Here is a 26315-nt window from a genome sequence, read left to right on the forward strand (position 1 = left end):
AGTGGTAGAGCACTAGCTCTGAGTGGAAAAAGCTCAGGGACAGTTCCCAGCCCCTGAGTTCAAGTCCCATGACCACCAACAGCAACACAAAGTGACTTGAGGGCTGGAGGTGTGCTTTCAAGTGGTAGAGTGTCTGCTACTGAGCGTGAAGCCCTGTGATCAAACTCCAGGACTTGGGGGGAAGAAAAGCTGGGGAGGAGGGGCATTAAAAAACAAGTGTGCTGGAATTGGGAATGATTCGGTGGGCAGCAGTACCCCCTGCTGGCCAGAAGGAAGAACAGCCCCTAGGCTACATGCTTTAGGGAGAGGGGCCCTGGGGTGAGAGAGGAAAGGGGACCGGGAGGGAGACGCTGACCCGATGGAGGCCTGGAAGCCTCCTGTGGCAGCCCGGCCCGCCCGCCTGGGGACCCCCACCCCTCACCTCTCACCCCTCACCCGGCTCGGCGTGAACACGAGGCCACCAGTGTAGTGCAGACAATTTAATGTTTTCTACCTGTCCTCCCCGAGGTCTTCGGCCTCTTTGGGGAACCCAGGGCACCCCCCTCACACTGCAGCTCCAGATGAGCACAAGAGCACACACACCATTACCACCGGTCCCCTCCGGACCTGGGGGGGGCGGTGCTTTCTACTGGGGAGCGCCCAGGTGCATAAAGAAGGGGAGTGTCTCCCATCCTAGAGGAAGGAGAGCCAGTCCCGAGGCTGGGGGGGTGGGGGGGCGGAGCGGCGGCCCGGGGAGGCTGCGGCGTGCGCTCAGGTTTCTGACTTCCCCGGGCTAATGGCCGGGGGTGAGAGCAACTCTGCAGGTCTGAAGCGCAGACAGGAGCCGGCGGAAGGTGCTCACCTGACCTCAGGCGACCCGCTCGCAATCCACCGCCTCCCCCCCCCCATGGACGACCCGGCAGCTGCGGGGGGATCTGGCGCGGACTGGGACGCGGCCCCACCTGGTTTGGGCGTGGGGGGGGCGCGCTCCTACAACCAGCTGAGGTGCTCCTCCTCGTAGCGCTGGGGGTCGATGAAGGGCCGGTCTATGGAGCGGATCATGAGCTCCCCGCAGTACACGCACTCGGCGGCCACCAGTTCGTCCAGGTCGGCCTTGAGCTGCTCCCGGCTGGGCCCCGCGGCGGCGGCGCCCGCGTCCGCCTCCTTGGCGCGGGCGGAGCCCTTGGCTGCGGGGGGCGCGGCGGCGAGCTTGCGCTGCAGCTCCTCCAGCCGGGCCTGCTTGTAGGCGGGCAGGCCGGGCCGCGCGGCCTGCAGGAGGCAGTCGGCGTGGAACATGTGGCCGCAGAGGAAGAGGTAGAAGGGGCGGCTGAGCAGGGGGAAGTCGCAGCCGGCGCACTTGTCCTGGTGCTCCACCGTGCCGTAGCGGCCGCGCAGCTCCTGCAGGTCCCGCCGGATGCGCTGGGCGCTGGCCGTGGCCTCCTCCATCTCCCGCTGCAGCTCCTGGATGTGGTGGTTGTAGGCCTTGAGCGAGCTGCAGATCGCCTCCTTGAAGTGGTCGATGGTGACGAAATCGGGGAAGAAGGGAAGCACATCTTCGATCTTGAGCAAGGGGCAGCTGGCCAGACAGGCCATGGCGGTCTGCACATCCTCTTCCTCCTGCACCACGTGCCGAGCAATCTTCAGCCACAGCTTCTTACGCAGCTCCTCATCCTCCTCGGGCAAGTCTGCACACTGCTTGGCCAGGTCCACGTCAACCTGTGGGGAAATCGCGCGCGTTCGGGCCAGGCCCCTACCTCATCCGGGACCCACGGAGACGCCTAAGGAGGACCTGGGTCAGAGGAGAGACCCCGGGCGGGACGGCAGCCTCCGCCGGGGCTGAGTGTGTGCACGCGCGCGTGTCACGGATGGAAAAGCTCCTTCAGGTGGGAGGGCGCCAACGTCAGTGAGCTGTAAACACCACCTGGGGGTGGGCTGGGGGTGGGGCTCCAGGGGGAAGTGCCTGCCTGCACGTGGGAGACCCCAAGTTCCTGCCCCTGTAACACCAAAAAATAAATCACCTGGAGAACATGGCCGGAGGATGGGGTTTTTTGAGCCCTCCCCGCCCCTCCTCACTCTGTGGGCTCAGGCTGAGGAATCTGCACGTTAAATACCACTTCCTGAGATCCTAAGGCACATTGTGATGTGACAGAGTAATCCAGCACCTTTCCCCTTCAGGCACCAGGAGTGCTGGGCTCCGATTGCCTCAATCCACTCTTGGAGGTAGAAGTACTCCGTTACACCCATTTTGGGATTGAATCGTCTGAGTCAGAGAAAGGGCCAGAAATTAGCCCAAGGGCGCTGGTGCTTCGCCCCGGTAATCCTAGCTACTGAGGAAGCTGAGATCTGAGGACCTCAGTTCAAAGCCAGACTGGGCAGAAAAGTCTGTTGAGATTCTTATCTTCGATTAGCCAGCAAAAAGCAAAAAAAAGGGCTGGGGATATGGCCTAGTGGCAAGAGAGCTTGCCTCCTATACATGAGGCCCTGGGTTCAATTCCCCAGCACCACATATACAGAAAACAGCCAGAAGCGGCGCTGTGGCTCAAGTGGTAGAGTGCTAGCCTTGAGCAAAAAGAAGCCAAGGACAGTGCTCAGGCCCTGAGTCCAAGCCCCAAGACTGGCCAAAAAAAAAAAGCAGAGTGGCTCTGACTTCAGGTTGTAGTACCAACACACACACACACACACACACACACACACACACACACACACACACACACACACACAGCAGCCCAAGATTTCAGGTCTTAGTGGAAAAGCCAGAATTCAACCCCCAGCTTCTGAGTCCTGGCTTCAGGGGCAGCTAGCACCCCGTAACCTGGCCCTACCCAGCCTTCCTGCCCCTGATGCTCTGCGCTCCTGGCGGGGTGGGTCTTACCTGCAGGGCCAGGTCCACCGCCTCCTCGTACAGCTCCAGCACCTTGTACACGTGGACGCAGGCGCGGTGGTGGCCGTGCTCGGCGCAGAGGCGCAGGGCGTACTTGAGGTCGTAGTGCACGCGGTGCGGGCTGGCCCCGGCTTGCTCCAGGTAGGCCAGCAGCGAGTCGGGCTGGCCCCGGGCGTACAGCGACAGCAGGTAGTTGTGAATGGCTTGCTCCGTTTCCCCGAGCACGTTCACGCAGAACTCCATGTAGCGGATGGCCTGGCTCACCTGCTGGGCCTCGCCGCCCTGGCTGTAGTTCACCAGGGCGGGGATGAGCTGCCGGGCGTCCAGCCGGCTGCCCATCTCCATCCAGGCGTCCACCAGCTGGCGGGGGATGTGACGGATGAGGATGGGAGAGAACTTGTAGAAGAGCTGGGGGTCGCGGTGGCGGGCGAGCACGGCCAGGGCCTCCTCGTAGGCCTCGTGCTGGCAGTGGTAGGCCACCACCCGCTCGTAGTCCTGCATGATCACGGCGAAGTACACCATGTGCTCCGTGTCCCCGTGGCTGGCCAGCAGCTCGTGGATAGAAGCCCGGCTGGCAAAGAGCCACTCCTTGTGCCGGGGGCTGCTGAGGAAGGCGCGGAAGCGCTCCTGGGTCTCCCGGTAGAGGTGGCGGGTGTCGGGGTCGCTCTGCAGGGCCCCGAGCTGGCTCAGGTAGAGCTCCGTCAGCCAGGTGGTGAGGAGCGTGGCCTGGGTGCGCTCGGCCGGCTTCAGACCCGCGAGTTTTCTCTGCAGGAACTCCACCAGCGCCTCCTCCTGCCGGGCCTCCAGGAACTTGAGCGCAATCTCCTCGAAGTAGCTCTGGGTGAGCGCGTAGCAGCGCGCGCTCTCCAGGTAGCGCCGCTGGCGGAAGCAGAAGTCGGCCTCGCGGGCCAGCACGGTGTCCAGGCAGTCGGGCCGCTCCCGGCAGTACTCCTTGGCCAGGTCGAAGCGGTTCATGTCCAGGTAGGTGCGCCAGACGTCGCGGGCCTCGCGCTGCACGTGGTAGCGGAAGACGGCGCGCTCCGTGTGCGCCCACAGCTGCCCGCTGGCCGCGTCCTTCGCCATGTGCCGCAGCGGCCCGAACTTCTCCAGGAAGTGGTCGCGCAGCACCACCTGCCCCGTGAGCGTGCACACCGCCTCCACGCGGTCCGCCAGCAGCAGCAGGAAGTGGAACTGCGTGAGCACGATGGCCAGGGGCGGGCTGGCGCCGGGGCCCACCCCCTCCGGGTACTCCCACACGCGCTCCTCGCTCAGCAGGCAGTCGGGGCGCCCGCAGTCCAGCGAGCCGTACAGCACGCCGTCCCCCATCATCCAGGCGAAGGCTCGCGGCGCCGAGCGCAACTTGGGGGTGTAGAAGGCCAGCTCGCTATAGCCCAGGCTGCTGGGAAACTCCCGGAACGGGGGTGGGTGGTCTGTGTAGGCCGCAAAGAGCCCCGAGAAGCCCTGGGCCTCGGCCCCCTCGGCACCTCGGCCGATGAACTGGAAGAGGCGCTGGCGCGTGGTGGCGATGACAAAGCCGCGCCCGTCCGGGCCCCGCTCCGCCTCCAGGGAGCACACGGGCGCTGGGCCCCCTTCTTCATTTAGCACGTACAATGGACGGAAGTAGAGATCGGGGGCAGGGCCGAACAGCCCGCCCTCACTGGCTGAGAGCTCCGCTTCGAAGATCTGGCCTTGGGCAGTGCCCACCAGGATGGGGCCCGTGCTGCTCTCCGTGCCCAGGGCTTTGTTCCAGCCCACACTCTCCACCAGCTGCCCCTTCCAGCGGGCCAGGGGCCGGACCTTCTGTCCATTCCGGTTCACGTAGAGCACCTCGGTGTTGCTCAGAGCAATGAGCAGGTGCGAGCCTGGAACGGGCAGAGGACAGCGCCTGAGAGTGCCCTGCAAGCCCCCCCCCCAGCGGCCTCCACCCCAGGGTGCCCTGCAAGCCCCCCCCAGCGGCCTCCACCCCAGGGTGCCCTGCAAGCCCCCCCCAGCGGCCTCCACCCCAGGGTGCCCTGCAAGCCCCCCCTCACGCAGCGGCCTCCACCCCAGGGTGCCCTGCAAGCCCCCCCTCACGCAGCGGCCTCCACCCCAGGGTACCCTGCAATTCCCCCCTCGCTCAGCGGCCCCCAGCCCCCTCCACCCGGGCAGCGACTCGGCCACAGGCCCCTCCTCGGATCTCCACTACTCACCAGTGTGGTCCAGAAACATCTTGTGGACTTTGGCATCATCCTTGCGCCCCAGCTCCACGTGGTTGGGTTCGTTGGCTTTGCCCAAGTCGATGCTGTAGGGACGAGAGTCACGGTGTCACTCTAGAACAGGGCGGACAGGGGCTGGGAATGGGGCTTAGCGGTAGAGTACTCGCCTCGCATGCATGAAGCCCTGGGTTCGATTCCTCAGCACCACATATACAGAAAATGGCCAGAAGTGGCGCTGTGGCTCAAGTGGCAGAGTACTAGCCTTGAGCAAAAAGAAGCCAGGGACAGTGCTCAGGCCCTGAGTTCAAGCCCCAGGACTGGCAAAAAAAAATATTTTTTTAAAGGGACATTTTTGGAATCACAGATGTCTTTCCTAATCTGATAAGAACTGGACTCTTTCCTAGAATCCACACATACACAAAAAACTCTGAATACAATCAAGAGAACCCTGAAGCACAGAGCCCTAAAGAGCTCAGATCTGAGAACTCCCCTGAGAAATCACTAAAGAATCACTTTCCCCTGGGCTCCTCCCTTGCTCCTAGCAAAACACCTTTGTTATATGTGTGTGTGTGTGTGTGTATATGCATGAATATGTATATATTTAAATACACATACATGCACACATACATATGTATATTAGTATGTGTTAACATCCAATTAAAAATTTTTACTTTAATTGAGTCACACCTCCCATTCCAGCTTTTTGCTGGTTAACTGAAGCTAAACACATGGATTTGTCTGCTCAGGCTGGCTTAGAACAATAATCCTCAGATCTCAGCCTCTGGAGTAGGATTAGCTAGGATTCAATGTGAGCCATCAGTGCCCGGCTTCCTCTTTACCTGGGCGCTGTCGCTGAGCTTTTTTGCTCAAAGTCAGCAACCTATCACTTGAGCCACTTTTTTTTTTGTTTTGTTTTGTTTTTTTGGCCAGTCCTGGGCCTTGGACTCAGGGCCTGAGCACTGTCCCTGGCTTCTTCCCGCTCAAGGCTAGCACTCTGCCACTTGAGCCACAGCGCCACTTCTGGCCATTTTCTGTATATGTGGTGCTGAGGAATCGAACCCAGGGCCTCATGTATACAAGTCAAGCACTTGACCACTAGGCCATATTCCCAGCCCCCTAATCTAAAGCTTAAAAAAAAAATGCTTCATCAATATATGCAATAGTTAAGAGATAAAGCTGTCACTTCAGTAACTGTACAACATTCTATGTTATAGATGAATCATAAGTTAATCACCACTTCCCTCTTGATGGGCATTTGGCTTGGGTTTTCCCTTCCACAAATAATACCACAGTCCATTCTTGTGTCAATACCCCTGCAACCTGGAACTTTTCCTTCTCTTTTTTTTTCTTGGCCAGTCCTGGGGCTTGGACTCAGGGCCTGAGCACTGTCCCTGGCTTCTTTTTGCTCAAGGCTAGCACTCTGCCACTTGAGCCACAGCACCACTTCTGGCCATTTTCTATATATGTGGTGCTGGGGAATTGAACCCAGGGCCTCATGTATAGGAGGCAAGCACTCTTGCCACTAGGCCATATCCCCAGCCCGAACTTTTCTTTCTATAATGTATATTCCCCAATGTGGGATCAAAGTTATAGATAAACCTCTCTTTCCTTTTCTTTTGGCCAGTCCTGGGGCTTAACCTCAGGGCTTGGGCACTGTCCCTGAGCTCTTCAGCTCAAGGCTAGCACTCTACCACAGCACCACTTCCAGTTTTCTGGTGGTTAATTAGAGATAAGAGTCTCATAGACTTTCCTGGACTTTCCTGTCTGGACTGGCTTTGAACCATGATCCTCAGATGTCAGCCTCCTGAGTAGCTAGGATTACAGGTGTGAGGCACCGGCACCCCAGTGCCTGAGCTTCTTTTGCTCAAGGCTAGCACTCTACCACTTGAGCCACAGCACCACTTCTGGCTTTTACTGTATGTGGTACTGAGGAATCAAACTTAGGGCTTCATGTATGCTAGGCAAGCGCTCTACCACTAAGCCACATTCCCAGCCCTTGTTTTAATTTCTTGAGCCTAGGCTGGACTTGAACTTACAATCCTCCAGCCTCGGCCTCTTCAATGCTAGAATTACAGGCATGTACCACCAGCCCAGCCCAACTTCTTTTGTCTTGTTACCATAGCAATCAGTATCTAGACATATTTCTGTACAAGTATGTCTATATGTACATCACATATACATGTCTTTTTACTAGTGGCTTCTGGATTTCCAGTTTGAGCAAGGGAAGTCTCCTGCTAGCACAAGAACACAGAAATTTAGTAAATGTTATTTTAGGCTTTTTTTTTCTTTCTTTCTTTCTTTTTGAGACATGGTCTTGCTATGTAGCCCAGGCTGGCCTTGAACTCCTGATTCTCCTGCCTCAGGTTTCTGAGTACTGCCCTACTCAGTCCCCAAATACCCCCCCTCCCCACTCTGAGGCGTTATGGAGTCTTCCTTACCGGAGCAGTGTGTCCTTGCCCAGGCTCATGCAGAGCTGATTGCTGGAGACCACGAGGCTCGTGATGCGGTCAGAGGGAGTGAAGTCGATGCGCTGCTTGGTAAAGATGGGCACTTCCTTCTCCAGCTGGGCATTTACATACCCTATGGATGAGGAGTGAAGAAAAGATTAACTATGGAAGAAGTAAGGGCAAAGGGAGGGGAAAAAGAAGACTTAGACAAGCCAGATAACCCAATCGACAACAGTACTGCTACTAACATTCTCCCGTGTTACTGAAACGTTCTCTCCCACATGACGGTGGTAAAGAGTTCTCTATCAAGGAGTTACAGTGAGGGTCTTTGGTTCTTCTTTCCCTTTTGGCAGGACTGGGGGGGGGGTTGCTTCTCTGAGCCTAAGATGCTATTACAGAATTATGTGTCTGCTCCACGTGGTAATGAGGGTGGTTGGTGGTTTGGTTATTCTCTCTCACCAGTCTCTAGCCTAGCCCAACTAGTCTCCTCCTCCATGACCATACACTTCGATGAGACTCCCTGAAATCTTGAGATGAAGGGCAGGGGGAGCCCTGGGGAACCCTCAGTACTGTTACCAAACCATAGCCAGCTTCTCTCCTTCAGCCATTTACTCAAAATGTCCCAGCACCGTCAACTCTTAATTGCTTTCTACAGGTTTTGTCCCTCAACTATATAGGCTGCACCCGGCTCCAGCCAAGGCCATGAGGAAACTCCGTTTTGGACCATCCCTCCTCCCGCCACACCACTCCCCTTTCACCAGTTTCTCTGCCCCGTCCCTCCCTCCCTGCCAGCTCAGGAGGGGGCCTGATGTCCAAAGCACGGAACCAGGCATCAAGAGAAACCTGGAGCCTGTTCTCAGTTCTGCCAAGAGCTCAAGTGAGCGGTCTTCTAGCCAAGTACTTCCTCATCACAGGCTGGGTTTCCTCTTCAGAAGGGGCCTGGTGGTAGGCCCTAGATCACGCGGTTGCTTTCCTAGGTCTCTCAGAGCAGCCCACGGAGCCTGGGAGAATCCGGGACCTAGAGTGCACGTCCGGGAGGGCATCGCGGGCTCTCGCTGCCACCCCCTGCCCCGCTCTTCCGCCGCAGGGGCAGCGGTGCCCCCTTGTTCCTTACCCGAGTGCGGGATGCCCACGCTGGGGCAGCCGGGCTGCAGGACGGCCGAGCGGGACAGAGAGTCCTCATACTCATCCAGGATGGACGCCATGGTGCCCGGCCTGCGAGTCCTTCGTCCTGGGGGCCCGGGGAATCACCACACGGCTCCCCGCGGGGCTGCCCGCGGGGCTCCCCGGATTGGAAACTGCGCCCGCCCCGCCTCTGGAGAACTTGAGAACTCGCTTTATTTCCTAGACCCCGAGGACCGCGCTCTCGCCCGGGAAGGGGAGAGGACCCCGGGGCGCCCGCGCGGGGACCCGGCGCAGCCTGGCACCCCCACCGGCGCCGCCAAGAGCTCCCAGGCTCGCTTCCAACCGATCCCAGGGGATCCTGGCCTCACCCGGGCAGCTCAGCTGACTCCCGCCCCCGTGACGCGCGCCGATGACGCAACTTCCGGCGGCTCGCCGCCCAGCGGCCGCCGCGCGCCGCACGGGAGGGGAGCGGCGAGGGAGGAGGGGGCGTGGCCAGCCCCAAGCTCCAATCAGTGGCCGGCAGCTGGAGCCCTGCGGGCTGGTGGGCGGGCCTTCCTTCCAGCGCCGGTGCGGTCCTCGTGCAGTTCCCGACCTCGACGCCGGAGGGCGGCATTGGCTTTCGGAGCTCCTCTTCCCGCCCGGGCGTCCGTCTGAGGCGAACCTCGAACCTCTCACGGGCGGGCGGAACTTTCTCAGAGCCAGAGACCCCCCAAGGCCCAGGGCCTCAAAAACCAAATACGGGGGCTGGGGATATAGCCTAGTGGCAACAGTGCCTGCCTCGGATACACGAGGCCCTAGGTTCGATTCCCCAGCACCACATATACAGAAAACGGCCAGAAGCGGCGCTGTGGCTCAAGTGGCGGAGTGCTAGCCTTGAGTGGGAAGAAGCCAGGGACAGTGCTCAGGCCCGGAGTCCAAGGCCCAGGACTGGCCAAAAAAAAAAAAAAAAAAAAAAAAAAAACCAAATACGAACTCCAATGTAGGAAAGGTGGTGATGGAGCAGCTGGAGCCCAGGTGCCAGGTAATGCCCCAAACCTGCCCCTCCCGCGGTGGCTCCTAGCTGGGGGGGGGGGGCGGGGGGGCGGGGGGGCGGGGGGGCGGTGGGCTTCACGCAGGCGAATGGTGTCATGGTGCTCGGTGCTGGGCGTCCAGCTGCAGCCGGGTGGAAGCAGTCACGGGAAAGTAATGCGCTTTTCCTCTTCTGGAGAAGTTGGTCCTACACCAGCAGGGGCCCGGACCTGTGAATGCAGGAGGCGAAGGAACTGAAGAGCTCAGTTCAAAGGGCAGAAAAGTCGGAGGCTTTCCAATTGACTAGTAAAACAGATGGAAATGGAGAGTGGCCGAGCGTGGGAAAAGCCAAGGCCACGGTGTTGGATGGTAAATCGTACGAGAAAATCTGGGAGTCTCTGTGAGAGCATTGGCAGTCTGCGGGCAGCCAGTTGTTACAAAGGCCTGCAGCCCACAAATACACTTAACACTGTCAGGAAACAGGCCAGAGAGGAAAGAAAAGGAAACCAGTACCAACAAACCAATTCAGCTTCGGTGGAGAGCTGAAATGGGGCGGCGTCATGGTGACCCGAGAGGTGACCCGAGAGGGGACCCGACACAGGATGGGAGGATGGAGACACGCGGCATGGTGTAACGGTGCCTGGGCCCATCTGACCCTAAATAAAATCCGGTCGGGGGGGGGCAGGGTCATAGGAAGTTCCCAGTCCCAGGCACTTGACTGACAGGTGGCCAAGTGCCCACCCCTGTCTCTAGGGATTCTGGAACACCCATCCCCTAGGGGTGGGACTTCCCTTCCTCTAGGAATTCAGGCACGCCCATCAAGACAAGATGCCTGATAGCACAACTTGCCGTGTGGCCAATGATGGCGCTGGCCAGATCTGAACTCCATATTACATTTATACTCTGCCTTGGCACCAAAAACAAAATAAAACAAAGCAACAACAGCAAAACAAAGCACCTCATCCGTAATCAGGTCGGGACTGGTGCGTGAAGCCCACCAGTGGAGGCTGGCATAGCTAAGAAGGTGCCTTAACAACACAGAGTACTTCCCGCCACCTCCTCACTGGCCCCAGGACCCCCTTGTTGGCCTCCAGAGCCCTCTCAGATATGTGAGGTGAGGCCTAGGCAAACCCTCACAACCCCATTCTCCCTGAGGAGCTGATTACAGCATCCACCTTCATGTACTCGTTCTTCACTCCTTCTGCTGGACTTCCGTGCTGGCATCAGACACCTGCTTTGTGTTGTTCCTCAAGCAACCCTAGCGGTGTCTCCTCAGCAGTCATGCCTCTCATCCTTCCTCCTCCCTCTCCAGAAACGGATGTAATAAGACCTGGCAAGTCGGCCTGTAGATTGCTGCAGCATGATGTCCAGCATGGCCATGGACTCAATCAACTCTCATGGGGCCTCTAGCCCTCACTTCCTCCTCATCTTCCACCTCCTCCTCTTTTCCTGTCAGAACTCCCTTGCCTTTTTTATTCTGGACACTTGAGGGCGCCTAATTAGGAAGTGAGGCCATCTTGCTTTGATGTAGCAGAAGCTTTGGGGCAGGGAATTAGCTTGGTCATTTCTGAGCACAGACTGCATCAGTGTCAACGCGGTCATTGCCATAAGACCTTTAGGCCAATTGCTGGGCAGGTGAGAGCATTTGTGTGTGAAAGCTGTTAAATTTGAGCAGAGTCGTGAAGTACGTGGATGATTTCCAAGAGCAAAAGGACAGGGAGAGTGAGCGAGGTACTAGTGATTCCTGCTGGTAATATTTTTTTTTTGTCAGTTGTGGGGCTTGAACTCAGGACCTCCGCACTGTCCTTGAGCTTTTTTGCTCAAGGCTAGCTCTCTACCACTTTGAGCCACAGCTCCACTTCCATGCTTTTGAGTGGTTAATTGAAGATCAGAGTCTCACAGGGACTTTTCTTCCTTGGCTGGCTTCAAACTGTGATCTTGATCCTCAGATCTCAGCCTCCTGAGTAGCTTGGATTACAAACATGTAATCCTGGGCACCTGGCTTCCTGCCTGTAATCTTAGCTACTTGGAGGACTGAAATAAGGAGGACCATGGTTCAAGGCAAGTCCAGGCAGTTGTTTAGGAGACCTCCATCTTAACCAATAGCTGGACACAGTAGCTTCCATCCCAGCCATTATAGGAAGACTAAAACAAGTAGACTTCAGTATAGGACTCATTCTGGCAGGAAGTGAGACCCTATCTAAAAACTGAGCCAGAGGGGCTGGGAATATGGCCTAGTATACATGAAGCCCTGGGTTCGATTCTCCAGCACCACCTATATAGAAAACAGCCAGAAGTGGCACTGTGGCTCAAGTAAGTGGCAGAGTGCTATCCTTGAGCAAAAAGAAGCCAGGGACAGTGCTCAGGCCCTGAGTCCAAGCCCCAGGACTGGCAAAACAAACAAACAAACAAAACTGAGCCAGAGGCTCAGTGGTAAAATGAGTACCCAGCAAGCATGATGTCCTGAGTTCGAACCTCAGTACTGCCAAGGGGGGGTGATGGGAAGATATGCTGGCCTCCAGGGAAGCAAGAGCAGAAATTGGCAAGTTGTGCGATGTTTGGGGGTGAAAAGCTGGAACCTTGTTACAGAGCCGAGGAGCGAGGTTCTGATCGGGGATGAGATCATCTGATGTGGTTCTGGAAAGGTGACCGGCTGGCCTCTCTCCTGGGTGGAGCTCACCGTGGAGAGGATGAAAGTGAGGCCAAGGAGAAGAGGACCCAGCCGGAAGGAAGAGTGGGCTGGGAAGGACCCCCCCCCCCCCCCCCGGACTGCATAGGAAAGGTCAGAAGACCTGGGGAGCGCTGGCGGGAAGTGGCTCTGACACCACTGTCGGGGGAGGAGGAGCCGGGCAGGGTGATGGAGCTCAGCCTGGACACTTGCCCGGGACACCTGCAGAACACAGAGGGGAAGCCCCAGCGCTGCGGGCCAACTGCCAGGGCACTTGCCAACTCCCTGGTAAGCGTTTGTTATCAAGCACTGGCACAAATGAGCTGCCTCGTGCGTGCTTCATCCACAGGCGTGACACAAGAAAGATCCATCTTAGAAGCATCATGAAAATGATAGGACGTAGGGCCAGTCAGTCCACGCTGAGCCAGGGTCAGTGTGAGCATGCTCAGTCAGTACACGGTAGCTAGTCATCCCAACTGGTGACTGAATTTAGAGCCACAGCAAGAGGGGTGACTTCAGTGGCTTAGGTAGAAGCCAGATTTCCTCTAGAATTAACAACAGCAACAAAAAACATGCTTGTAAAGGGATGACTGTACTGAGGAGAAACCAGGAACAGGTGGGAGAAAGAAGGGTAATGCAAAGGGATGAATATGACAAAAGCACATTATACACCATGTATAATATATATATATCATATACTTGTGTGTATATATGGAAGTAGCATAGCCCACTAAAGACAAAAAGGAGGGCTGGGAATATGGCCTCGTGGCAGAGTACTTGACTCACATACATGAAGCCCTCAGTTTGATTTCTCAGCACTGCATATATAGAAAAAGCCAGAAGGGGCGCTGTGGCTCAAGTGGTAGAGTGCTAGCCTTGAGCAAAAAGAAGCCAGGGACAGTGCTCAGGCCCTGAGTCCAAGCCCCAGGACTGAGGGGGGGGGGGGGAAGAAAAGACAAAAAGGAAAGGAAGAAAGAGGGACAAGGATTAAGAAAAAGTCATATAGCTGGCCACCAGTGACTCATTTCCGTAATCCTAGTCACTCACGAGATTGAGATCTGAGCGACCTGGTGGTTCAAAGCCAGTCTGGACAGGAAAGTCTTTGACACGCTTATCTCCAATTAATCACCAAAAAGCCGGAAATGGAGTTGTGGCTCCAGTGGTAGAGAGCAAGGGTTGAACAAAAAAGCTCAGGGACATTGCCCACATCCTGAGTTCAAGTCCCACAAGCACAAAAGAAAAAAAGATGGAGAAGATAAAGAGGATAAGAAATAGAGGTGTGGGGCTGGGGATATGGCCTAGTGGCAAGAGTGCTTGCCTCGTATACATGAGGCCCTGGGTTCAATTCCCCAGCACCACATATACAGGAAATGGCCAGAGGTGGCGCTGTGGCTCAAGTCGCAGAGTACTAGCCTTGAGCAAAAAGAAGCCAGGGACAGTGCTCAGGCCCTGAGTCCAAGGCCCAGGACTGAAAAAAAAATTTACAGTGAATTTCCTCATTTTGTACAATTAATATACACTAATAAAAATAATTTACTAGCCAGGTGCTGCTTTGCCCACACGATATTATCTTGAAATGGAACGTGCGCGTTGGAGGTTTAAGAAGTTCTCCCAGGAAACAAAAACAAAAACAAAAACAACCCAAGAAGTTCTCCCAGGAAAAGAGAAGCATATGAATGTCTCCTCCACAAAGCATTTCCTCCCCAGTGTGCAGGCTCAGCGGGCGAGCCAGAGAGGGAGGGCCTGGGGAGGGAGGGCTCTCCTCTCCCTGAGGGGTTAATGCAGTGTTTCCGTTCCCCGGTGTCACCAGGACCCTCACCGCTCCCTCCAGCAAGGAGGCCTTCACCTGGGACTTCCCAGACGGCAGACCTGTGAGCTGCAAGACCTTTTCTTTCTTTTTTTTTTTTTTTTGCCAGTCCTGGGCCTTGGAATCAGGGCCTGAGCACTGTCCCTGGCTTCTTTTTGCTCAAGGCTAGCACTCCGCCACTTGAGCCACAGCGCCGCTTCTGGCCGTTCTTCTGTATATGTGGTGCTGGGGAATCGAACCTAGGGCCTCGTGTATCCGAGGCAGGCACTCTTGCCACTAGGCTATCTCCCCAGCCCTGCAAGACCTTTTCTTATTTCTTGTTTCTCCAGTGCGAGCTACTCAGATGCTCGGTGGGAAGCAGAGGACAGGGATGTTTAGTTTGGGGCGTAGTCGTGGGGGGGGGGGGTCTTTGTTACATCTCCACACATGCTTACAATGTCTTCCGGTCACCTTCTCTCCCTCTGTCACTGTCCCCCATGACTCTCACCCCCCAGCAATCTCAGCCGCTTTCATCGCTGTGTTCTCATGGTTATGAACTGTGTCTTTTTATCACGTTCATCTTCCCAGAGAAGCTCTTGCTCTTCCCGCACTTCCCAGCCCCTGTGGAGTAACAGCTTCCATCCAGGGCCATAATGCTGTTTCATAGATACTTGCATTATATTTCTAACTTATTCACCCTCTCTCTGTGGTCCTTCCCCTCTCCTCCCAAGTAACCCCTTAGTTAAATTCATGTCTATTCACATATATAACTATGTATATATAAGTGTTTATATATGTCCACGAGGAGAATGAGTATGGATGAATATGTCTTTTAAGTCTAGCTTCTATATATGAGTGGAAACATTACAATATTTGGATTTTTTTAACTTAGCTAGTCTCACTCAATCTAATATCTTTCAATTGTGAATATTTTCCTGAAAGCAATACTTTTTTGGTTGGTTGGGTTTTTTTTTTTTTCTTGCCAGTTCTGGGGCTTGAACTCAGGGCCTGAGCGCCATCCCTGGCTTCTTTTTGCTCAAGGCTAGCACTCTGCCACTTGAGCCACAGTGCCACTTCTGGCTTTTTCTATATTTGTGGTGCTGGGGCTGGGGATATGGCCTAGTGGCAAGAGTGCTTGCCTCATATACATGAGGCCCTTGGGTTCAATTCCCCAGCACCACATATACAGAAAACGGCCAGAAGTGGCGCTGTGGCTCAAGTGGCAGAGTGCTAGCCTTGAGCAAAAAAAAGAAGCCAGGGACAGTGCTCAGACCCTGAGTCCAAGCCCCAGAACTGGCCAAAAAAAAAAAAAAATATATATATATATATATATATATACACATATATATATATACATATATATATATATTTGTGGTGCTGAGGAATCGAACCCAGGGCTTCCTTCATGAATACAAGGCAAGCACTCTACCACTAGGCCATATTCCCAGCCCTGAAAACAATCTTTTTTTTAACTGTATAACATTCGTAGTATATATAAATCACAACTTCTCTATTCATTTATCTGCTGTTGGGTAACACAGTTGATTCCGTCTTTTGGCCCTTGTGAGCAGAGCTGTGATAAACACGGATATGCATTTGTCTGTCTAGTGTATTGATTTAATAATGGTATCGTGAGCTTACAACGTTGGTCTGCTGTCAGTCTTCTGAGGACCCTCCACACTTGTTTCCACAAAGACTTTTCAAGTGTATATCCCACCCCCAACGTGCTGGGACCCTCTCGAGTGTACACACAGCATACGGGACCGTCTTTCCCCCAGTCCTCACCAGCATTTGTTTTTGTTTGTTTTCTTGATGGCTGCCATTCTAAGTAGGGTGGGATGGAATGTTAGTGTGGTTTTCCCCAAAAAAACTTAAAGACACCCTTTTTATTTTGAGTCATGAGAATAACTCAAAATTTGAGCATCAAGGACCAAACTCTGTTGGAACCAAATGTTCAGAAGATGAGCCAGGCCACCACTGTGGTAATAACAAGCCTCAGGTGGATGAGTGGATATTAGAACATGATGCCGAGACACGGCTAAAGCTAAAGCCACAGCACATCCACAAAGACACTCATACTTGGTCTTCTCATTTGCATGCATGAGTCCAGAGCACTCTTCTTGGCCCTAGTTTGTAGATGTGTTTTCTTTTTTTCTTTTTTTTTTTTTTTGGCCAGTCCTGGGCCTTGAACTCAGGGCCTGAGCACTGTCCCTGGCTTCCTTTTGCTCAAGGCTAGCACTCTGCCACTTGAGCCACAGCGCCGCTTCTGGCCGTTTTCTATATATGTGGTGCTGGGGAATTGAACCCAGGGCCTCATGTATACGAGGCAAGCTCTCTTGCCACTAGGCCATATCCCCAGCCCTAAATGTGTTTTCTTTCTTTTTTCTTTTTTTTGGCCAGTCCTGGGCCTTGAACTCAGGGCCTGAGCACTGTCCCTGGCTTCTTCCCGCTCAAGGCTGTAGCACTCTGCCACTTGAGCCACAGCGCCGCTTCTGGCCGTTTTCTGTATATGTGGTGCCGGGGAATCAAACCTAGGGCCTCGTGTATCCGAGGCAGGCACTCTTGCCACTAGGCTATATCCCCAGCCCCTAGATGTGTTTTCTTGATGGCCAAGGGTGTTGACATTTCTTCATGTATCTCTTCACCGTTTCTGTTTCTTCTTGTGGGAACTGTTCAGTTCACGTGCCCATTTATTAGTTAGATTACTTATTTCTCTTGTTATTTATGGGTTCTTGGTTTATTCTGGATATGAATCCTTTATCCAAATTAGTGGCTGTCTCGTGGTTCTGGTGATTGTGCCGTACAGAAATTGACCTGGGCCTTGGTGAGGTCACTGCTCTGTGCCGGGAGCCCCTCCTGGCCGCGTGCTCTCCCTACCCCAGGCTATTTTTTCAGCAGCCTCCTTAGCAAAGCTTCCAGGCCCAGATTCTCAGCGGCTGTGGATGGAACTAGACCGTCCGTCCCTTGACATTCTGTGAGTGTGTGAAGAGCCAGACCCCCGTTACAGTCTAGTTAGAGACATTTGGGGACATTGTCCAGGGACTAATTATTCCCTTCAGTGCACTGCCACAGAGCTGTGTGCTGTGCTTCATCCCTGTCCTTTAGTCTGAGACATTTCAAAAGATACCTTACCTAAGGGAACCTTCTCAGATGAACGAATGCAGGACCGAATAAAATCTGACAGTCACCCCTGCTCCTGCCTCCAGCCCTGCCAACCTTTTAGGAATACCTGGAGCCGGTGCCGAATGAATGCATGGCTACATGTTGCACTGCACGCACCCATTGTACCACACTGGGAACCCATCTGACTTGCCCGTGTGTTACCATGTGGCCTCTGGCAGAGACTATTGTCCCAGTCTTTTAAAAGATAAGATTTTCATAGTAAAGAAAAAAAAAACCCACAACAGCCAAGTGCTAGTGGCTCAGGCCTGTAATCCTAGGTGTTTAGGAGACTGAGATAGGTGGATCACGGTTCAAAGCTATCTTGGGCAGGAAAGTCTGTGAGACTCTCATCCCCAATTAACCACAAAAAGCCAAAAGCTGATAATAGAGCTGTAGCTTAAGTGGCAGAGCACTAGCCTTGAGCACAAAAACTCAGGGACAGTGACCAGGCCCTGAGTTCAAGCCCTAGGACCAGTGGGGGCGGGGTGGGAGAAAGAGAGAAATAAAAACATAATTGTACCCAGAGATCTGCACATGAACCTTTACAGCCCCTTCCTTCCTTCCTTCCTTCCTTCCTCCCTCCCTCCCTCCCTCCCTTCCTTCCTTTCTTTCTTTCTGCCGGTCTTGGGGCTTGAACTCAGGGCCTGAGCACTGTCCCTGGCTTCTTTTTGGTCAAGGCTAGCACTCTACCACTTGAGCCACAGAGCCACTCCCGGCTTTTTCTGTGTATGTGGTGCTGAGGAATCGAACCCAGGGCTTCATGCATGCTAGGTAAGCACTCCACCGCTAAGCCACATTCCCAGCCCTACAGCAATTGGCTTTGTGATAGCACCAATAGATTCCTCACTGTGACATTCCATCCACTGGAATACTACTCAGCAACAAAAAGAACACACCACTCCCCACACGCAGCAGGGCGAGCAAGCCTCAAAAACACACCACACAAATAATCCAGACATCGATTCAGTCTGATTCTGTTGTTTGAAATTCTGAAACAGGCAAAGGAACTAAGTTATTATAATGACAGCAAGTTGGTCAGTGGGATCTAATCTGAGGGTGTGAGAGTGAGGAATTGTCATGAAAGGAGCAGGAGCTGGGCCCCGGTGGTGCTCATACCTGCAATCCTAGCTACTCAGGAGGTCCAAATGGCTCTGAGCCTCACAGTCTGAAGCCAGCCCCAGAGACTGCTGTCTCCAGTTAAACACCAAAAAAGCCTGTGTGGAGCATGTCTCGAGTGGTAGCATGCTAGCCTTGAGACAAAAAAAAAAAAAGAAAAAAAGCTCAGGTACAGCATCCAAGCCAGGAGTTCAAGCCCCAGGGCAAACACAAAAACCAAACATAACGCATAGATAGCCCTGACTCTAAATCACAGCAGTAATCACATCTTGCTTCTAGAATGGCCAATAAGTCCTAGGGACTTTAGACTCCTAAAGTGCTGAAATGTGCCCTTCTGGTAAGAAGCTAGGTGAGACTGCTCTGCTGTGTGTGTGTGTGTGTGTGCGCGCGCACGTGTGTTTCCCAGTTCACTGTTGAGTGCTCTGAGACCCAGAGGACAGACCTCAGAATTAGGGACCCTGCCCCAAGTTCAGAGCCAGTGTCAGTCAGCCAGGCCCGGAACCAGCCACAGGTGCTCCCTCAGGGAAGGTCACGGTGTTAGAAGGCATTTTGCTTAATCACTTAGCTTATGTAAATTTACTACAAATATTTGGATTCTTATAGCAAAACCACAGAAAGAAAGCTACTCTACAAGCCATCAGTAGCAGGAACCTGTGGCTCATGCCTGTAATCCTAGCTACTCTAGAGGATGAAATCCCAGGATTTCATTCTTTTTTTTTTGCCAGTCCTGGGGCTTGGGACTCAGGGCCTGGGTGCCGTCCCTGAGCTTCTTTTGCTCAAGGCTAGTGCTCTACCACTTGAACTATAGTTCCACTTCTCGTCCACCTTTTTCTTTTTTTTTTTTTTTTTGATAGTTTATTGAAGATAAGAATCTCAGGGACTTTCCTGCCTGGACTGGCTTTGAACCTCGATCTTCAGATCTCAGCCTCCTCAGCGGCTAGGACTACAGGAGGCGGTGCCTGGCTCCTGTTTGCTTCTGTGTCCTTATAAGGCACCTGCCCTTTACAGTTGCACTTGTTTACTCCTTGCGCACTTGCTTTCTGTACACGGTGTTTGGTGCCCCAGCCCTTGAAGCTACCTATCATTTCTCCCAGGAAGAATGTCGAGGCAGATTGTAGCCCTAGAGGGGTGCAGGCAGGGGGGACGCCCGGGCAGGGCAGGTGGCCAGAGTGAGACCCAACACACCCTTCCCCTTCGCAGAGGACTTTCCCAGCCAGTCTCCAGCTGAGACAAGGGTGACTCACCACCTCCCTGGCTCGTCTCCTCCCTCCCCCTCTGCTGACAAGACTGTACCTAAACCAGCTCAGACATGGAGACCTAGAGCACAAAGTGTCCCCACCCATGGGGCCAGAGAAGAGTGACCTGTGACAAGGCCATGTGGGGAGTCCCCACTGTGCCAGCAGACATCGTCTTCCTTGTGGTATCTCGTCTGTGCCCCTCCTCCTGCAGAGAGGACTACACAGGATTCCCCTCAAATGCAGATCTGCAATAAAGGTATTCTCGAAATGCAGGTGGAAGAGCAAGAACACTGAGAGGGTGGGGGAGAATCAGAAGGGGGACAGGTAGAACAAGAAAGCAAGCAGGTGCCTGGACTCATGTTATAGTACTGAGAGATTTTGTACGAGTCACACAAGCTGGAGAGCTGACAGACTAATGTGGGGATAGGTCTTGGGATGGCCCAGCCGTTAAAACCTGCCTCCCTCCCAGTGACCAGGGACCAGGGCACCCTGACACTGGGCTTCCTCCAGGACCAGGCGTCGCTGGGAGAGCACCAGGGCTGTGTTTGGAAATTCCTCCTCTCGATGTCCCCTTGGGAAGATGATGGGTGGATTGGGGCCCGGGACCTGTGGATGGAGCTTGAGAAGACACTCCTATTTTCTCCTTTGCTCCTCCCCCCCAAAAAAACTCTCAAGAGAATAAATATACAGCTTTTAGACTTGGCTTTTTAGTAGCTAATATTACAGGTGTGAGCTACTAGCACCTGGCTATTTTTCAGACTTTCTAATATGATGCAGTGGCAAGACCGTGCACGCCCCTTTAACTTGCTTGTCATTAATCTGGAGATTATGGATTTATTGTTATTTTTATTTTTTTTCCAGTCCTGGAGCTTGAACTCAGGGCTTGAGCATTGTTACTGGCTTTTTTTTTTTTTTTCTCAAGGCTAGCACTCTGCCAACTTGAGCCACAGCGCCACTTCTGGCCTTTTCTATATATGTGGTGCTGAGGAATCGAACCCAAGGCTTCATGTATAAGAGGCAAGCATTCTTACCACTAGGCCATAGTCCCAGCCCCTGGATATTTTTTTTTTGCCAGTCCTAGGGCTTGCACTCAGGGCCTGAGCACTACTGTCCCTGGCTTCTTTTTGCTCAAGGCTAGCACTCTACCTTTTGTTCCACAGGGCACTTCCAGCTTTTTCCATGTATGTGTTACTGAAGAATGGAACCCAGGGCTTCATGCATGCTAGGCAAGCACTCTGCTGCCCGTTGTTTGTTTTTGAAAGAGAGTCTCAATACATAGCCCAGAGTGGCTTGAACTTCCCTCAGCCCCCCCCCCCCCGTGCTCCCCACCACTCCTGGGTGGATTTATGGATGTCCATACCAGCAACTCTCAGAGTTATCTCTTCAATACTTCATCTTCCCCCTCCCAACCCCAGCCCTTCCCCAAATCTAAGAATGGCTGACTCCTTTTGTGAAGGTTCAAAGATCTTTGTAACAGGCTGAGATGAAAGACTGCCCTGGGGATCAGAGAAAGGATTCTGGGCTGGTGTCACTTGGTGTGGCTGCAGTAAAGACTTAAATTAGCAAGGCGGCTTGCTCTCTGGGTGACCTTCCTAGGCTACCCGGGAGAGCTTGTCTCAGCCAGCCAACCCCTCCTAGCTCAAGGACAGTGGGTGGCCCAGAGCAGCATGGGCAAGTAAGTAATTACTGCCTGCTCTTGATGGTAATGGAGATCATATTAGGTACTTTGGGGACTTATAAAATATTCAGGTGGGGAGCTGTTCCACAAGATGGTCCCCAGCTAGCTGCTCAGAACAGGGCTTCTTCCTTCAGCAGAGGGAGGAAGAACCGCACTCAAAGCCCGCTGCCCTTGATCAGCGTTGACCTGGTGTCTCCCCTGTGCTGGGCGGGCAAGCCCGCCACCACCCAGCACCCTTCTCGCCCCGTGTATTTTTTAAGTGCTTTTGGAAGGATTTTGAATGGCTAAACCCACGCATACAGTCCTTTGTTTTATTTGAAAAAAAGATTTGAACCTAGTACTTAGGCCTAGGCCGTGCTGTAGTATGTGTTCTTCACGGTGCTCTTTCTCCTAACATGAAGTCGTGCGTGTCCGGCCGAGGTTTTACGGCGAGGTCCGTGGAGATTCTTCGTGTCCCGCCCCGCCCTCCCCCCTCCCCCCCGGCCGGGTGTCAGGGTTTCAGCTCTCCCGGCTCCGGGTGGGCGCTGGGGGAGACCCCGCGCTCGGCCTAGGAAGGAGGGGCGGCGGGCGTGGCCTGAACGGTGGGCGTGGCCGAAGGTGGGCGTGGCCGCGGGCGCTGGGGGGGGGAGGCCCCGCGCTCTGCCTAGGAAGGATGAGGCGGTGGGCGTGGCCTGGGCAGTGGGCGTGGCCGGCGGCGGGCGTGGCCGCGGGGCGCCGGGGACATGCAGATGAGGTGGGCGGGGCCCTGTATATTAACGGCGGCCGAGCGCCCGGCGCGCGAGCCCAGCTGGGACCAACCGCCTCCCGCCTCCCCAGCCCCTGCTTCCCCGCGCGCCGGCCGCGGAGCCTGGTCCGGGCTGGCCCCTCTGCTGCCCCGGGAGCGGGAGCGGGCCATGCCGCCGCGGGAGCTGAGCGAGGCCGAGCCGCCCCCGCTCCGGGCCCCGACCCCGCCTCCGCCTCCGCGGCGGCAGAGCGCGCCCCAGGAGCTGGGCATCAAGTGCGTGCTGGTGGGCGACGGCGCGGTGGGCAAGAGCAGCCTCATCGTGAGCTACACCTGCAACGGGTACCCCGCGCGCTACCGGCCCACGGCGCTCGACACCTTCTCCGGTACGGCCCCGGGCCCCGGGGGCCGCGAGCTGGGCTCCGCCTCGCGGGGGGGGGGCGGCGGCCCGGGAGCGCCCGGCGGGAGGGTCGGCGGCGGGGGGCGCGGGGCGCGGGGCAGGCCGCGGGGGGCGTGAGGAGGCTCCCCCTCCGACGCCGCTCTCCCCTCCCCGCCCCTGCAGTGCAAGTCCTGGTGGATGGAGCCCCCGTGCGCATCGAGCTGTGGGACACGGCGGGACAGGTGAGGGGTCCCCGGGCGGGCGGGCGGCGCGGCGGGCTGGGGGCGGGAGGCTCCCCGGCCCGCGGAGGAGCGGATCGGGCGCGGATGAGGATGAGGCCCCGGGGCTCCAGGACTGTGGGGTCTCCAGTCCCTGCTAACGAGCTGGCCTTCTCAACCCAGGAGGATTTCGACCGGCTCCGCTCCCTCTGCTACCCCGATACCGACGTCTTCCTGGCGTGCTTCAGCGTGGTGCAGCCCAGCTCCTTCCAAAACATCACGGAGAAATGGCTGCCCGAAATCCGCACCCACAACCCCCAGGCGCCCGTGCTGCTGGTGGGCACCCAGGCCGACCTGCGGGACGATGTCAATGTACTGATTGAGCTGGACCAGGGCGGCCGGGAGGGCCCCGTGCCCCATCCTCAAGCCCAGGGCCTGGCGGAGAGGATCCGGGCCTGCTGCTACCTGGAGTGCTCGGCCCTGACGCAGAAGAACTTGAAGGAGGTGTTTGACTCGGCCATTCTCAGTGCCATCGAGCACAAGGCCCGGCTGGAGAAGAAGCTGAACGCCAAGGGCGTGCGCACGCTGTCCCGCTGTCGCTGGAAGAAGTTCTTCTGTTTCGTTTGAGCAGTTGTGGCAGTGTAGTGAGTGGTAGACAGGAGTCCAGAGACTTCTGGAGCCTGGGGCACCTGGCAGGGCCTGGCCACCCCAGGGGACCCAGATCCCATCTGAACACTGAGGACATGGGCCCTAGCTGTCCACTTGATTCTCCAGAGGGAGCCCAGCACCTGACTTGGATTTCTTTGGTCAAGACTAAGAGGAAAACGCCGCCACCAGCCAGGTTCGCGGGGTCTCTTAGGGAACCCCCAAGTCAGCTTGGCTGAGTGAGGACCCCCTGTGGTGGTCGTCAGCCCCTGATGGTCATCTTGGAGAGTGGATGTGGAGAGAAATGTGGGGTGGAGTGAGGAAGCAGAGGCCAGAGGGAGCTTGAGGGAGCGGAAAGTGAGGTTTGGAGTCCCGGGACAGGAGGCAGGTGAGAGGGCAGGACCCAGAAGGAAGAGGGCATGAAGGGAGGGAGCGCAGAGGAGGAGGGCAGCTGTGCGGCGGGCTGACACCTGGGCTGGCCTCCACCCCCAAGGCCAGGGAGGGTGGGGCTGGTCCCTGGGAAGAACCGGGTCTCTGGGCTCCCTCGGCACTGCCCAAACTGGCTGGGCCAGAAGTGGGGCAGGAAGTGAGAGTCAAGGCCCAGCAGAGGGAGGGGGAGGCGCTGCAAATTAGAGCCTGGAGGAGGAAGGGGTCGGGGGTCATCCCCGTCCCCAAGGTCACGGCCTAGAAGGCTGAGCCGTGCAGGCTGCAAATAAAACCTGAACATCTCTGAAGCTGCTGTCTGTCATTTCCTGGGGCCCGCAGCCCCTGGTCCTCAGAATGCTTCCCAAGGCCCAGCAACCTACATGGACAGGTTGAGTATCCAGGCTTGGCTGAAGGGTGGGGGCTGGACCAGACAGGACAGTGTGATGGGAACTGGGGGGGGGGGGCAGGTGTGGGGCTCCCTGCTTGGGGCTTGGCTTAGCTGGTTCCCAGGAGAGCTAGCGTGGGAAGCAGCCTGGAAACGGGTTTCCCCAGGTGTCAGCGCCAGAGCTGCTTTCCCATGACCTCACCAGGTGGGTGGGGCCCCTCCCCTCTCCCCTCCTTTCTAGCGCATGATACCCAGCGCTGGGGCTCTGGGGCAACCCCAAGCCAATCTAGCCTTTCTGTTCCCTCCCACCTCCGGTCCACAGGGCCCAGGGTCTCCAGATACAGCCTTAACTGTCACCCCCTAGTCAAAGCTCCTGGCGTTGGACCAGCTGGACCAATGCTTAGCCTCCACACACAAGGCCCTGGTGAAGATACAGATACTAGTTTGGAACACTGAAAAGTTTGGTCCCAGGAATCCTGTGTGGACAGAGTTCATTTCAGAGAGGTCAGGGAGGGGCAGGGATCCAGAGACTCATCAAAGACCGGATCTGGGAGAACTTGGAAGAGCCTTGGGGAAAAACAAAAACTTACTTTTCCTTAGAGAAAGTGAAACCCAGAAACAAAAGGAAATATCTCAATTAAGATATGACTACCAAGTGGTTATAAAGGCACCGTGCACTCGAGTTGGGCGCAGGTCCTGGGTCAGTGCTGTTCCTGCAGACAGGCATTTCTCTCTCACTCTTTTATTTTCTCCCAGTCCTGGGGCTTAGACTCAGGGCCTGAGCACTGTCCCTGGCTTCTTTTTTCTTTATTTTTCTCTCAAGGCCAGCACTCTACCTCTTGAGCCACAGCACCACTTCCAGCGTTTTCTGTCTATGTGGTGCTGAGGAATTGAACCCAAGACTTCATGCAAACTAGGCTAGCACTCTAGCACTAAGCCACCTTCCCAGCCCCTAGACAGGCATTTCTAAGACACACCTGGGACACTGGCGACAAAGGTGACTAACTGGGCCATGATAGTCTGGTTGTCAGGGTCCCAAACTCCTGTTCCAGGAGCCAGTTTTTACCCCAACCCAGCATAGTACACTCCTCCCTGGGACAGAGGCCCAGGTTCAAGTTGAAGCTCTGACACCAGCCATCACTGAGGGCAAACCATTTCTCTTTGTGCCTCAGTCTCCTTAGTTGCAAAACGAAGGACTCAGAACTGACTGCTCTAGACTTAAATGATTTGGAGGAGCCTTGGAGGGATAGGGGTAGGAAGGAAGCTTGAGGAGGTAAACTTTGCTCCCCCTAGTTCCGTCCCTGATTCCCTCAGGGTGCCACCAAATCTGAAGCCTTGGTCACCATACCTCCTTCTGCCAAGTTACTGAGCCCGGCAGGACCTCCATCCACCCACTGCTACCCCCCTGCTATGGGGCCCCCACTCCTGTCCAGCAGTGACCACTTCCTTCAAGGCCTCGGTGCACCTGACAGCAACCTAGACCAGAACAGTTTGGCCCAGTGATTCCCAATTATCTCCCAATATATGTGTGCATGTTCTTAGAATATTTTGATCAATGTCAGTGGTTGGTATTTGTTTTGTTTTGCTGGTACTGGGGATTGAACTCAGGCTTCAAGTTTGCTAAACAAGTTCGCTATCACTTGAACCAACTCTTTTGTTTATAGTTTGTTTTTCAGATAGTGCCTTAAACTTTTGTCTGTTCAGCCCAGATCTTTCTGTTTCCACTTCCTGGAGTAGCTAGGATTACGGGCGTGTACCACCATGTCTGCCTTTGGGAATCTTCCGTTAGGGGCATGGCTCAAGTGGTAGACACTCTGTGAAGGAAACATGGTCTCAATATGTAGCCCCGGACGGCCTGGAACTCCTCATCTTCCAGCTTCCACATCTTGAATAAACGTTTTGAAACGCGAATCCCTTTGTTAAATGTCTGTGTGTCGGTGTGTAGTGCTGGGAATTGAACATATGGTTTTTTACATCTAGACAGATGCCCAACTCCTTGACATTTCTTGCTGTTATCAGGGTCTGAACCCTGAGCTCTCTGCTTGCTTTCCTGGTGCTCTACCACTTGAACCATCTCTCCAGCCTGGCTTTTTGCTGGTACTTTTGGAGATGGAGTCTTGTGGACTTTTCTTCTTGGGCTGGCCTCAAACCATGATTTTCCTGATCTTTGCCTCTTGAGCAGCTAGGATTACAGGCATGAGCTACTGCAGCTTTTAAAAAAATTTTTTTGGTGCGTGTGTGTGTGCGTGTGTGTGTGT

General features: G+C 55.1%; 2 protein-coding genes across 2 annotated transcripts; one reads left to right on the top strand and one right to left on the bottom strand.

Annotated features, from left to right (window-relative positions):
* Positions 1-464: 464 nt before the first annotated feature.
* On the bottom strand, positions 465-9046 carry Vps18 (VPS18 core subunit of CORVET and HOPS complexes). The gene is made up of 5 exons (XM_048332618.1): positions 8617-9046; positions 7494-7635; positions 5050-5141; positions 2852-4722; positions 465-1695 (listed from the first exon to the last, which is right to left on the bottom strand). Exons 1-5 carry the CDS (start codon positions 8705-8707, stop codon positions 970-972), a joined length of 2922 nt encoding a protein of 973 aa, XP_048188575.1. The 5' UTR covers positions 8708-9046; the 3' UTR covers positions 465-969.
* Positions 9047-22086: 13040 nt separating this feature from the next.
* On the top strand, positions 22087-23925 carry Rhov (ras homolog family member V). The gene is made up of 3 exons (XM_048332446.1): positions 22087-22390; positions 22567-22625; positions 22785-23925. Exons 1-3 carry the CDS (start codon positions 22177-22179, stop codon positions 23226-23228), a joined length of 717 nt encoding a protein of 238 aa, XP_048188403.1. The 5' UTR covers positions 22087-22176; the 3' UTR covers positions 23229-23925.
* Positions 23926-26315: the final 2390 nt, after the last annotated feature.

The sequence above is a fragment of the Perognathus longimembris genome, chromosome 23, assembly GCF_023159225.1.
Source record: "Perognathus longimembris pacificus isolate PPM17 chromosome 23, ASM2315922v1, whole genome shotgun sequence".
Lineage (NCBI taxonomy): Eukaryota > Metazoa > Chordata > Mammalia > Rodentia > Heteromyidae > Perognathus > Perognathus longimembris.

Excerpts from the sequence above, each read along its gene's own strand:
- Rhov (XM_048332446.1), top strand. The coding sequence starts at position 22,177 with ATGCCGCCGCGGGAGCTGAGCGAGGCCGAGCCGCCCCCGCTCCGGGCC. Across the intron at positions 22,391-22,566 it reads GGCGCTCGACACCTTCTCCG|TGCAAGTCCTGGTGGATGGA; the intron begins GTACGGCCCCGG and ends CCGCCCCTGCAG. Across the intron at positions 22,626-22,784 it reads TGTGGGACACGGCGGGACAG|GAGGATTTCGACCGGCTCCG; the intron begins GTGAGGGGTCCC and ends TTCTCAACCCAG.
- Vps18 (XM_048332618.1), bottom strand. The coding sequence starts at position 8,707 with ATGGCGTCCATCCTGGATGAGTATGAGGACTCTCTGTCCCGCTCGGCC. Across the intron at positions 5,142-7,493 it reads GGCAAGGACACACTGCTCCG|CATCGACTTGGGCAAAGCCA; the intron begins GTAAGGAAGACT and ends TCGTCCCTACAG. Across the intron at positions 1,696-2,851 it reads CGGTGGACCTGGCCCTGCAG|GTTGACGTGGACCTGGCCAA; the intron begins GTAAGACCCACC and ends ATTTCCCCACAG.